Source organism: Sorex fumeus, unplaced genomic scaffold (genome assembly GCF_029834395.1).
Source record: "Sorex fumeus unplaced genomic scaffold, SorFum_2.1 ptg000082l, whole genome shotgun sequence".
NCBI classification, from domain to species: domain Eukaryota; kingdom Metazoa; phylum Chordata; class Mammalia; order Eulipotyphla; family Soricidae; genus Sorex; species Sorex fumeus.
In genome coordinates, this window is record NW_026606139.1 from 3,782,748 (window position 1) to 3,795,261 (window position 12,514).

At 44.1% G+C, this 12,514-nt stretch overlaps 1 protein-coding gene across 2 annotated transcripts in view; it reads right to left on the minus strand.

Annotated features, from left to right (window-relative positions):
• IPP (intracisternal A particle-promoted polypeptide) overlaps positions 1-9,427 on the minus strand; it is a 32,850-nt gene extending 23,423 nt beyond the window's left edge. Inside the window, exons 1-3 of one of the 2 annotated variants that reach the window (XM_056130914.1) lie at positions 9,360-9,379; positions 7,827-7,950; positions 5,061-5,398 (exon numbers count right to left, since the gene is read on the minus strand). In XM_056130914.1, the coding sequence (XP_055986889.1) occupies positions 5,061-5,352 (292 nt within the window). In that variant the 5' untranslated portion in view covers positions 5,353-5,398; positions 7,827-7,950; positions 9,360-9,379. Of the gene's footprint in view, positions 1-5,060; positions 5,399-7,826; positions 7,951-9,359 lie in introns of both variants that reach the window. The other variant, XM_056130915.1, reaches the window with a different exon arrangement.
• Positions 9,428-12,514: the final 3,087 nt, after the last annotated feature.

The window sequence follows — 12,514 nt, forward strand, 5'->3', positions numbered from 1 at the left end:
CCAGACCTTTGAAATATCTCCATAATGTCCAAAGTCTATGCTTCTAACATAAAATTACATTCGCAAAATTAATTCGCAAAATTACATACATCCAATTAATTTAAGTACTGAAGAGAATAAGACTGAGTCCCTATTTGCTGCTGCTTTGGGGACATACCCAGCAATGCTCAGGGGTTATTCCTGGCTCTATACTCAGGAAGCACTCCTGGTGGTGCTTAGGGGGACTATATGGGATGCCAGGGATTGAATTCATTTCCGCTGAGTGCAAGGCAAGTTCCCGCCCTTCTGTACTATTGCTCTGACCCAGAGTCCCTATTTTTAATTATGATAAAGTGCCATGCAAATCTTGTATTTTATTTATTTTTTTTTTCTTTTTGGGTCACACCCAGAGATGCACAGGGGTTACTCCTGGCTTTGCACTCAGGAATTACCCCTAGCGGTGCTCAGGGGACCATATGGGATGCTGGAATCGAACCCGGGTTGGCCATGTTCCAGGCAAACGCCCTGCCCACTGTACTATCGCTTCAGCCCCAACAAATCTTAACTTTAAAATCTGGCATAACCAAGAGTCTGTAACATATGATATAGATTCTCTTTCCAGAGGTCTTCACTGACTGTGTGTGTGTGTGTGTGTGTGTGTGTGTGTGTGTGTGTGTATGAGAAAGAGCACAGGACCTCCCACATACTTCCATCACCAGCCCAGAGGTCATTACTTTCGTATATTTACATAATGATTTTGGTAGAGCAATTAGTCAATAGTCAATTCTGTTTAGAAAGGGAAAAATGCTCTAGTTTTCTTAACTAATAAGTTGGTGCTGAAGATCAAACCCAGTTCTTATGCATGCAAGGCATCTGCTTTATTGCACGCACATTCCTCTCCCTCTTCCTTCAATCTTATACCTTCCCTTTTGTTTTTTTTTGGTGGGGTGAGGGGTTAGGTCACACATGGTGGTGATCAGAAGTAATTCAAGTGCTCAGGAGACCACATATGGTGATGCCAAGGAGGCAAATTAGAGTTGGCAGGATGCGAGGCCAGCATCTTAAGCTCTGTACTACCTTTCCAGACCATTTCTTTATTCCTTTCTATTAAATTTTTTTTTTTTTTTTTTTTTGCTTTTTGGTCCATACCTGGAGATGCTCAGAGGTTACTCCTGGCTCCCTGCTCAGGAATTACTCCAGGCAATGCTCGGGGGACCATACGGGGTCCCAGCGACTGAACCCAGCTGAGTCTCATGCAAGTAAGTGCCCTACCCACTGCACTATCACCCCATCTTTATTTCTTTTCAAACATTTACCCCACTAAATTATTTGTCTAAAGTTTGTATTTCCCATTAGATTTGTAAGGTCTACTAAGGCAAGCTTTTCCCCTTGTGAACTCCCAATGTCTACCAGATACTAACTGGTCATAAAAGTTTAATCAAAGCGTGGCAAAAAGAAAAAAAAAGATTATGCTGAAAGAAATACTATGGCTCCCTTGAATGCAAAGTTTTCTAGAGTACAGGAAATGGACTCTACCATGGGACAATGTAATAGTTGCAGAGAACACAAAGTAAGATTTAGTTGCATGAAATGAGAAATCACTATGTGGAAAAGCTAAGATCAATTGAATTATAAAGTGCTGTGATGCACTTTATAATTCAATTGGAAGGAAGAGGAAGAATATGAGTTTCTTCAAGAGGAAGAATATGAGTTTCTCACAAGCTTTTTCCTATTTTGTAAGTACCTAAGTACAAGCTTTTTTTTGTAAGTACAAGCTTTTTCCTATTTTGTAAGTACCTAATCTGCATTACCAATAAAATTTTGCTAAGGTAAGGGCCAGAGAGATGGCTTGAAGGGCTGGAATGAATGTTTTGCATATGGGATGCCTAGCTTTAATTCCAGCACAGAAAGGTCTCCTGAGCACCAAGTCAGGAGCAGCCCATGAGTACCTCCAAAAACAAAACAAAATTCTTAAGTCCATGATATATATACTTATATACTACCATGTTCCCAGTTTCTACCTCTAAAAAGTACTCAAACAGCTGAGGAGTGCTCAAACGGCTAGTGTGCATGTTTTATATATGAGAGGCCAGAGTCTGATTATGGCACCTCAAGATTTCCAGAGCACAGCGGGGAGTAGTCCCTGAGCACTACCACGTGTGGCCCAAAACCAAAAAGATAAAAAAGAATTCAATAATTACCTGCTGAAAGAATGAGTAATTGACTAAAGTTAAATGAAATGCCTCGTCTTACAATAGCTAATATGGTTTTGTCAAGCATCACACACCCATATTCATAATTCTAAGCGCATAAAAACCTAAGGTAAGAATTAAAGATACCCATTAGACCTGAGTTGTTAATCATGTATAGATAAGCCCCGAGACTGGATTTTATTGGTCCCAGGCACAAAAAATAAATTATAATGACAATCAAAAGTCTGCTTTTTGTTTTAATGCCAGGGACCCAGAGTCTCGTACATGAGAAGCATGTAAACAACTGCTGGGCTACAGTCCTTGGGGCCAGGGAAGATGTTTTTATTTCGTGGGGGGGGTTGGGGGCCAGGAGAGATAGTAAAACGGACAGAGTGCTCACCTCGCAAGTGGCCTACCTGGGTTTGATCCCTGGAATCCCATATGGTCTCCTGAGCCTGCCAGGAGTCAATTCTGAGCACAGAGCATGGGGCGAAACCAACAACCCCACCCTCCCCAAAAATGTGGGGTAGGGATAATACTCAGGATTAGAATGCTGATATGTGCACATCACATGTTGAAGCACTGGTTTCAAATCCCACAACCTAAAACAAATTTTTTTTTAAAAAAGCTAATTAACTACCAAGTTTCTTGTCCAATAATACCCATCCTAACTAACAGAGGCCCTTATGTCATGTATGACAGCTATGTCTTTTGTTGGGTTCCCTTGCAAATGGGGTGAAATTTTGATAAATAGAACTGTCAGCCGTTGATGGGTAAGATCTATCCAAAAAACAATTAGCTGACAGCTGCTTTCGTCTTTCTTCTGTTCTCCTCTTAAGAGTTCTTAGGCTGGGAGATAGTACAGCAAGGAGGGTCCTTTGCCTTGCATGAGGCTGACCCAGGCTCAATACCTGGCACCACATATGGTTTCCCAAGCACTGCCGGAAGTGATCCCTGAGTGTAGAGCCAGGAGTAAGCCCTCAGCACCGCCAGGTGTGGCCCCACAACCAAAACACAAAAACAAGGAACAAAAGAATTAAGAGTCTGTGACACGCAATTAGAAGCTGTTAACTATACAGACGGTGAAGCAAAATATTGGAAGAGTAATGGGATATTAGTGACATTCTGAAGCCCCTATACCAATCCTAGAATGCCTTCTGTGGATTTATCTTTAACATTTAGTAAACTCCTATTTGATTAATCCATTTTTATCTCCTTTCAGCAGCCAAAAGATGTTCTTAACTGTTATACCATATTTATACTTAAATGTCAATATTTACAATGCCAATCCCCTCCCTAGATATATGTTGTACCTTTTACTTCTTTTAGTTTTACCACTTTTTACAATTTTTTTGTGGAACTACTAATCACCAGCAATATGGACCTTCTCTTTTACTGAGTTTCTTTCAATGCTATCAGACAACTGAAGCAGAATAGACAACTGTGGCATTTCTTTTGTTTTTATGTTCTCCAACAACATTAAGTCCTTTAGAGTGATCTGTATTGATTTAGACTTTGGAAATAAGAGAAGCAAGGGCATTTATGAAGCAGTTTAATTAGCTCGCACAAGTCATTTAGAAAAGTGAAGTCAAGAATCCCTCAGTACATCAGGCATTAGGCAGAGCTGCATAGCTTTCAGTAGATAAAAGATAGGCATTTTTACAATCCCAAATTAAGTTAATCATTTTCTGAAATTTTCCAAGAAGGAATATGAAACAGCACAGAGAAATAATCTTTTGTTATTTTTCAACCATGCATTTAAAAAAAAAACCCTGTATCAGTAAACATATTTATCTCCGCCCAAGTACAGTTCAGTCCTCATTCAACATTGTCGTTAAGTTCTTGGAAACCACAGCTTTAGCAAAATGACAAGTGAAATGACAGCAAAAAGACGCATAACAAAAACAAGGTCCTATGTTTTGGTCAATATTGGCCAGATTTGTTTTCCTCATCAATGTTATAACAAAATGACATTCAACTGGACATTACTCAAAGACCTGCTGTATTCCTTTAAGGAGTATACAGTAAATTCTTGAAACTACACCAAACAAACATAGTCTTTGTTTTCAAACATTTTTCTGATTATAAGAGTAACATATACATGTTTACTATGGAAAAACCTTTAAGGCAGAAAAGCATTAAAATGAAAATCACACAGATTCCATACACAGACATACACTATTATTAACACTTTAGTGTACTTCTAATAAATTTCTTGTTTGTGTATATTTATGTTACACATAAGACTGACACTTCATATACAATAGTTTTGTGTGCATTTTCTAATATCAATAAGTCATCAAAAACATTCTAAAAATAAAGGTTTTGATTAAACATGCTAATTATAAACATTTTTCAGGGAAAAACCAAATAAAAAGGAAAATATAAGAATCTTCCATTTTCATCATCTAGCTATAAACACTATAAACATTTTGATCTTTAACTGTGCACAAATAGACACAAATATTTTTATTTTTACAAAATCTGGGCCATATTTCTATCTAGGTATTTTTCATTTAATATACTGTAAACATTCTCCCATTATAATATATATTTTTTTATCATTTGCCAGGTCTAAAAAATACCATTACATAGACATGTATAATTTATTTAACTACGTAACCTACTGAGGAACAATTAGATTGTACTCAATAATATGCTACTAGAAATAAAAGTTACAATAAACATCCTGGTACATAAATATTTTCCTGCAGTACTAATTCCTTAGGATTTCCATAAAAGGAATACTGGATCAAAATATACTGAACTTTTCAAAGACTGATGGCAACATATTACCAAATTACTTTCCATAAAAATGAATTTGTATTCCCATGGCAGTGTATGTATTACATCAGTCTTCATTCGAAGCAACAGGTTCACTTAACATACCTGTGTAAATGAAATCTAGAAGTACGCGAAAGATTCCAGCTTCGATTCCTAGAATCTGCACAACATCTTTTGAAGACTCTTTCATTCCTCCCGTGAATAAAGCTGCAAAGTAAGGGCTGCTGGCCGCCAAAACCAGCCGATGAACTTTAAAAGTTTCCTTTCCAACCTGCAGTTGTACATCACAGAAATGCTGTCCGTTCCTCATTTTATTGATCTGTGCCAAGATGAGTTGGGCATGTTTATCCGTTGGAAAAGGATTATCAGTAGCCTTGGAACAGCCCTCATTAGCCATGATGATAATTAGTTAGGCAGGCAATCACCCATAATCTGGTCCTACCCTGAAAAACAAAATAGAAAAGAGACTAAGCGACATATTTTTTGTGTTTTAACATGTCTTCTATTCACATGTATAGGAAATATTTCCTACCCTCGAGTTTCTAATCTAGTTAGGGACATAAGGATACATGAAACGAATAAGGACTAAACTATGTGCTAACAGTCTAAAATAACCAGAAGATTCTTCCACAGCAGAAAAGTTAATTTGAATAGGATACTGAAAGATAAATAGTGTGATGGGATGAGTAGTTTATGTTCAGAAATTCCCCTGGGTAATATGAAGAAAAGAAAGGTACAAAGGCAGTTTAACAAAGTTTCTGTACTCTGCAGTAAGGAAGTACATACTGCATGATGAAACCAGAATGAATTTTCAAAAAGCAACTGTGGTCAGGCTGTCATTGTCACTATCACTGTCCTCCCGTTGTTCATCGATTTTCTCCAGCGGGCACCAGTAACTTCTCCATTGTGAGACTTGCTGTTACTGTTTTTGGCATATTGAATACGTCACAGGTAGCTTGCCAGGCTTTGCAGTGCGGGTGGAATACTCTCAGTAGCTTGCCCAACTCTCCGAGAGGGGCGGAGGAATTGAACCCAGATCAGCTGCGTGCAAGGCAAATGCCTTACCCGCTTTGCTATCACTCCGGCCCATATATTTCTAAGGAAGGAAAGAGGGTCAGCGGGAAAAAGCAAAGATGAGGCAGAAGAGGTTGAGGCTGGGGATGGATAGACCCTTACTCTCAGATAGGGCGTGGACTGGCAAGCCTTCAGGTTAGAACAGGAGGGGATACCGAGGCCAGATCAAGAGTCCAGCAAGAGAGCACTTGCCTTGCAGGTGGCCAGCCCAGTTCCTTCCCAGACACCACATATGGTCCCCTAAGCCCACCAAGATTGATCCCTGAGCAGAGAAACCAGGAGTAAGCCCTGAACAGTACTTGGTCACTCCCCTGGAGACTCAGACAGTGGGGGAAAAAATCCAGGAAGGAGTAAGAAAAAAAAAATCCAGGAAGCAATGAGAACAGACTTCCACATTATTTTTTTCTTCAGCCAGCAGTGCCAGAGACCATGTGGGGTGAGGGAGCAAACCTGGGGCACTTACATACAAAGTTTGCTTTCCAACCATTTGAGCCATCAAACTGGCCTCGGTTCTCAATACTCTTGCTCAGGCTATCTGCTTAAAATTCTTTTTTTTTGGGGGGGGGTGTCTTGTTTTAGAGCCATATCCAGTAGTGCTCAGGGCTTACTCTTGGCTCTATGCTTATGAATCACTCCTGGCAGGGACCAGGGGACCTTATGGGGTGCCTGGAATTGAACCCAGGCCAGCTATGTGCAAGTCAAGCACCGTACTCGCTGAACTATTGTTCCAGTCCTTGAAGGGCTTTATATGCTAAGGATTATTTAAATAATTTTAAGGGTGCTGGTTGTGCACATGGTTAACTCAGGTTCAATCCCCTGCCAGGAGTAAGCCCTAACCACCAACCACAGTGTGTGAACACCCCTGCAGTACCCTTCCATCAGTTAAAAAAAAAAAAAAAAAGCCCCTCCAACCTTGTTCCAATCTGTCTATCCAGTTCCTTCTCTTGTACTAGGGTTTTATTTTTCCCTTTTTGGGTCCATCTGGTGGAAAACCAGCACAGCAGTGCTCAGGGCTTACTCCTGGCTCTGCACTCAAGAATTACCTCGGGCGGTGTTCAGGGGACCAAATGGTATGCTGTGGATTGAACCCGGGATGGCAGCATGCAAGGCAAATGTTCTACCCATTATACTATCACTCAAGCCCTGTATCAGGATTTTTGCCGGGTTTTTATGTTGTACTGCAGGGACTGAACTCAGGGCATCGCACATGCAGGGTAAGTGCTCTACCTTGGCCCCTTTATTCCTCTTTGAACGTAATACTACAAAACCTAACATTTTTGCATTTCTTCTCTAAAAGAAAGTGTCTCTTTTTTTTTTTTTTTGCTTTTTGGGTCACACCTGGCAATGCGCAGTAGGGGTTACTCCTGCCTCTGCACTCAGGAATTACTCCTGGCAGTGCTCAGGGGACCCTATGGGATGCTGGGAATCGAACCCGGGCCGGCTGAGTGCAAGGCAAACGTCCTACCCGCTGTGCTATCGCTCCAGCTCCAGAAAGTGTCTCTTTAATGGCACCTTCCACCCACCTTTTCCTTCTGTATTTCTGCTATAATTCAAAACTCCACCACATAAAATTTTTTTTCAGCGATCATTCCCTACTCCTCTCCCCTCTGGTTCAGTGATCTCCTTGATCTATTTTTACAGCCTATATTTTCACAGCCTCTGGATTGTCAATCTACCACCCTAATTGATATACACAAATGTGCATGCACGCTCCCACACAGAAATCTATTTGAGAGAAGTCTCTTTTCAAAAAAGGAAAAAACTTCTGGGCCACACCCAGATGTGCTCAGAGCTTACCCCTAACTCTATGCTCAGGGATCCTTCCTGGCAGTGCTCAGGGGACTACAACGCAGTGCCAAGGTAGGCCAAGTGCCGGCGAGGGTCTTGACTCTTAGACTATCTCTTGAGTCTGAAAGACAGTCTACTAAGCACAGGATAATATTAACTTTGGTTTTCAAATGTTTGGGAAATAAATGAGAAATAATAATAATAATACCTAAGCTGGCTTTAAGCTCAGTTCACTATTTTACTACTGTGCTGATTCACGTCTCAATAATTGAGAGACTGGAAGGAAGATATTGTTATTTGAAAAGAAAGAAAATGAAGCTCACAGCTTCCTAAGAGTCGATACAGCTAATATAACGACTGAATTCAGCCTTTGAATTCAGGTCTTCTTGGTTTTTCCCATGGTATCACATACACAGAAAATATTAGGCCAGGTTACATGCAAAAAGTTTTGAAACCCATGCACAGAAATCTGGACCTGGGCCTTTGTGTTCATCACACGCTCATCAGGGTATGTAGAACAGGAGTCAGACTTCAGAACTGCCCTTTGGGTTTCCAGGGGGATCAGCAAAGAGACAACAAATTCTAGAAAGGAGCCAGTCAGGGCCAGAGTGATCAGGCCGTTTGCCTTTCAGGTGACGGACCTCAGTTAGATCCCTGGCATCCAATATGGTCCTCCTGAACACCACCAGGAGTGATTTCTGAGTGCAGAGCCAGGAATAACCTGAGCAGCGCTGGGTGTGTCCGAAAACAAACAAACCAACCAAAAAACCTATCAGCTTCAACAAGGAGAATGAAAGGGATACATCCAGGTTATCTTTTCTCTCCTGGAACTATGAAATTCAGGAATCAATAAGTAAGATTAAAGCACACTGGTTGATGTAAACCAGGATTTTGTGATTTAAATAACAGATGAACAGAAATTGCCATGGACTGATATTGGGGGGGAAACGTGGTGAATTTTCTAACGCACAGTCAAACCACGGAAGGGGAGAAATAAGCTAATCATCATGATGATCGAGGACGTACATTATTGAACTGGAGAGGTCCAAGGGGCCCTCACATCCGCAGTTTATGTCATGTCATCGTATCATTCTGCAGGGGCACATAAACACAAAGACTCTGCAGAGAAACCTGACCTGCAGATATTGGTAAACACGGATCGCAGAGCTATGAGGCTTTTTTTTTTTTTTTTTGGATCTCTTCCTGTGCGCAGTTGAGCGGCTTCAGATCCCTTCTCCGCCCCCCCTTCAAAGCATCGGCGCTACAATGTTGCCTTTTGCTGCAACAATGAATCCACTGACCACGCAACTCGGCCACCGGGCCCCGCTGGGCTCCTGTTTCCGAACCGAACGCGCTCGGCGCCGGCAGGCTGAGAAAGGACCGGCAGGCCCCGACTCGAAACGCGGCTCATCCACCGAACCACACCCGGAACCCCGAGCGGGGGCCCGCGGAGCGCCCCGGCCGGTGCCCAGGGCCCGGGAGGGCGCCGGAGGACACGGCCGAGCCCGCCGCGGACGCAGCCCGGACGCGGGCCCTGCTTACCCGCCGCGCTCCCTTCCCGCCGGCGCCCGCTCCGGACCTGCGCGCGCTGCGGCGACCCGCGGAGAAGCGGGAGACCCGGGCCCGGTGGACGAGCTGGAGGCGACGGGGCCGCGCGGGCCCGCACAGGCCGGCGGCGAGGCCCGGTGCTGGCAGCCTCCGGCGCGCCGCCCGCACGGCCCGCTGTGCGCGTGCGCAGTGCCCCCTCCGCGCCGCCGTCCGCGCCGGCCACCGTCTGCCTGCGCCGGGCGCGGGTCCCGCGGGGCTCCGGTGGGTCCCCCGCCGCCCCTGGCCCCTCGCCCCGCTGCGAGCCCGCCTGCCCCTCGCCGCCGTCTCTCGGCCGCCTGCGCTTTGCCCCTGCGTGTCGCCTCCCGGTAGCCCAGGGAAGTATTAAGTTGTTTTTGGTTTTTGGTTTTTTGGGGTTTTTTTGCTTTTTGGGTCACACCTGGCGATGCACAGGGGTTACTCCTGGCTCATGCATTCAGGAATTACCCCTGGCGGTGCTCAGGGGACCCTATGGGATGCTGGGAATCGAACCCGGGTCAGTCGCATGCAAGACAAATGCCCTACCTGCTGTGCTATTGCTCCAGCCCCTCTAGCTTCTTTTCAATGTCCTTAATGAAAAGTGCTCTAAGGGATTCATCACGAATCACCAATCACGACCATCCTGTTATTCTTCGATTGCCTCGAGCAGGCCCCAGTAACGGCTCCTTCATCCTAGCCCTGAGATTTTTAAGAAAGTGCCATGTTCAAGGCTCTTTAGGATATTCAAGGGATTTGTGGTCAAGGAAAATTGTCACAGATTTAGATATAAACAAATTAGATGACTGGGCATCATCTAGCACCATCTGGAGGGACTTAAATCAATAGAAACTCCTGGCTTTCTATGAACTAAGTTGCTTTACAAGATAACCGATCATATTTAAGTTACTATAGCACAGCGGGTAGGGCATTTGCCTTGCACGAAGCCCATCCACCCGACCAGAGTTCAACTAATCCTCTCCTCTCGGAGAGCCAGGCAAGCTACCGAGAGTATCTCCAGGGTATCTTGACCCCACTGCAAAGCCTGGGAAGTGAGGTAGTCTATATGCCAAAAACAGTAACAAGTCTCACAATGGAGACGTCACTGGGCCTGCTGGAGCAATTCGATGAACAGGGGAAGGACAGTGCTACAGTGCTATCTTATTCTTTTAATGGGGGCCACATCCAGTTGTGCTCAAAACTTACTCCTCTCTCTGTGCTCAGGGAGCACTTCCGCTGGTGAGCAGGCCTATGTGGCCTGCTGGGGATGTAATCCGGGGCAGCCACATGCAAGGCAAGTGCTTTGTACTCTCTCTCCAACATTTAATTCCCAACATTTAATTCTTTAAGTCACTAGAGATCAGTTTTTGTGTTTGAATGGGGGGGAGGGGCAGCTAGTTTCTTTTTTTGTCCTTCTCTATGTTTAACTACCTATTATGTTATTTATAGAATAGTTTATATTTCTCCATTGATCTGCAATGTTTGGGACTGGACCTGCCAGTAGCTAGACAGTTACACCCACCAACTGCCGTGTAACCCCAACAACGGCCAGGATCCAGAGATTATCACACTCAGCTCCCGGGAGAGAACAAGGCAGAGTCTCCTACCCTGTGCCTGACTGTCTGCACCAGGGCCCAACAGCTGAAGACCTCCGGGCCCCAGCCAAGGCCATGCTGGGACCACTCTCCACACACTTGGATGAGCCTCACGCATAAAAGAACTGGCAGAGGAACCCAGGTGTGTGGGACCCGGGGCTGAGATCTCCAAGCCTGCACGTTTTGGGACTGGACCTGCCAGTACAGTTACACCCACCAACTGCCGTGTAACCCCAACAATGGCCAGGATCCAGAGATTATCACACTCAGCTCCCTGAAGCGCGCGGGATAAGAATGACATCTTATCATCTCATTCCTACTTTGGACAAACTGGCAGGCTACCAAATGTAACCTGCCCACACGGCAGAGTCTGGCAAACTCCCTGTGGTATACCCAATATGCCAAATACCAGTAACAATGATGGGTCTCATTCTCCTAACCCTGAAAGCACCTTGAATATGGCACTTTAAAAAAAAAAAAATCTCAGGGCTAGGACAAGGAGGCAGGAGGCGTTACTGGGGCCTGCTCGAGGCAATCAGGCAATCAACGAACAACAGGATGGTCGTGATCGTGATCTGCAATGTAAGTTCTCTCCCATATTATGTTTTCTTTTGGGCTGGGATCAATTCTCTATTCAGTTTCATTGGTCTATTTATCCATGTCCTACTGTTTTAATTACTATAATTTTATAGTAAGTCTTGTTATCTGATAGGACAAATTTCCCCATCTTGTTCTTCCATAATGTCTAGGACATTCCTGACATTTTTTCTCTTTTTTAGTTTATTTTTGGACTACACCTGGCAGTGCTCTGGGGTTACTCCTGACTCTGCTCTCATGAATTACTCTTGTCGGTGCTCAGGGAACTGTTTGGGATTGGCCCCATTCAAGGCAAGTGCAATACTCACGGTATTAATTCTCCAGCCCCAAACCGGCATTCATCTGGCATTCATATACTCAGGGATCGAACTTGGGTTCGCCAGGTGCAAGGCAAACACTCTGCCCATTGTACTATAACTCAGACACTCAGACCCCAAATGTATTCATCTATATATGAATTCATAGATATATAAAGAACACTGTCATTCCGTTGTTCATTGATTTGCTCGAGCGGGCCCAGTAACATCTCCATTGTGAGACTTGTTGTTACTGTGTTTGGCATATCCAATACGTCACAGGTAACTTGCCAGGCTTTGCCATGCAAGCGAGATACTCTCGGCAGCTTGCCAGGCTCTCTGAGAGGGGCAGAGGAATCGAACTCGGGTTGGCCATGTTGGCCACATGCAAGGCAAACACCCTACCGCTGTGCTATCGCTTCAGCCCTATATATATATAGATAGATAGATAAATGTGAATGCCAGGAGAGGCCCAGAGAGATAGTACAGCGGGCAAGGTACTTGCCTCACACTCAGCCAAAAAGAGAAAAGAAGCATTTAAGGAAACTATTGTGGGTTTGTTTTGCATTTTGGATCACACCCAGCAGTACTCAGGACTTATTCTTACTCTGTACTCAGGGATCAAACCTAGAAGTGCTCAGGATACCAT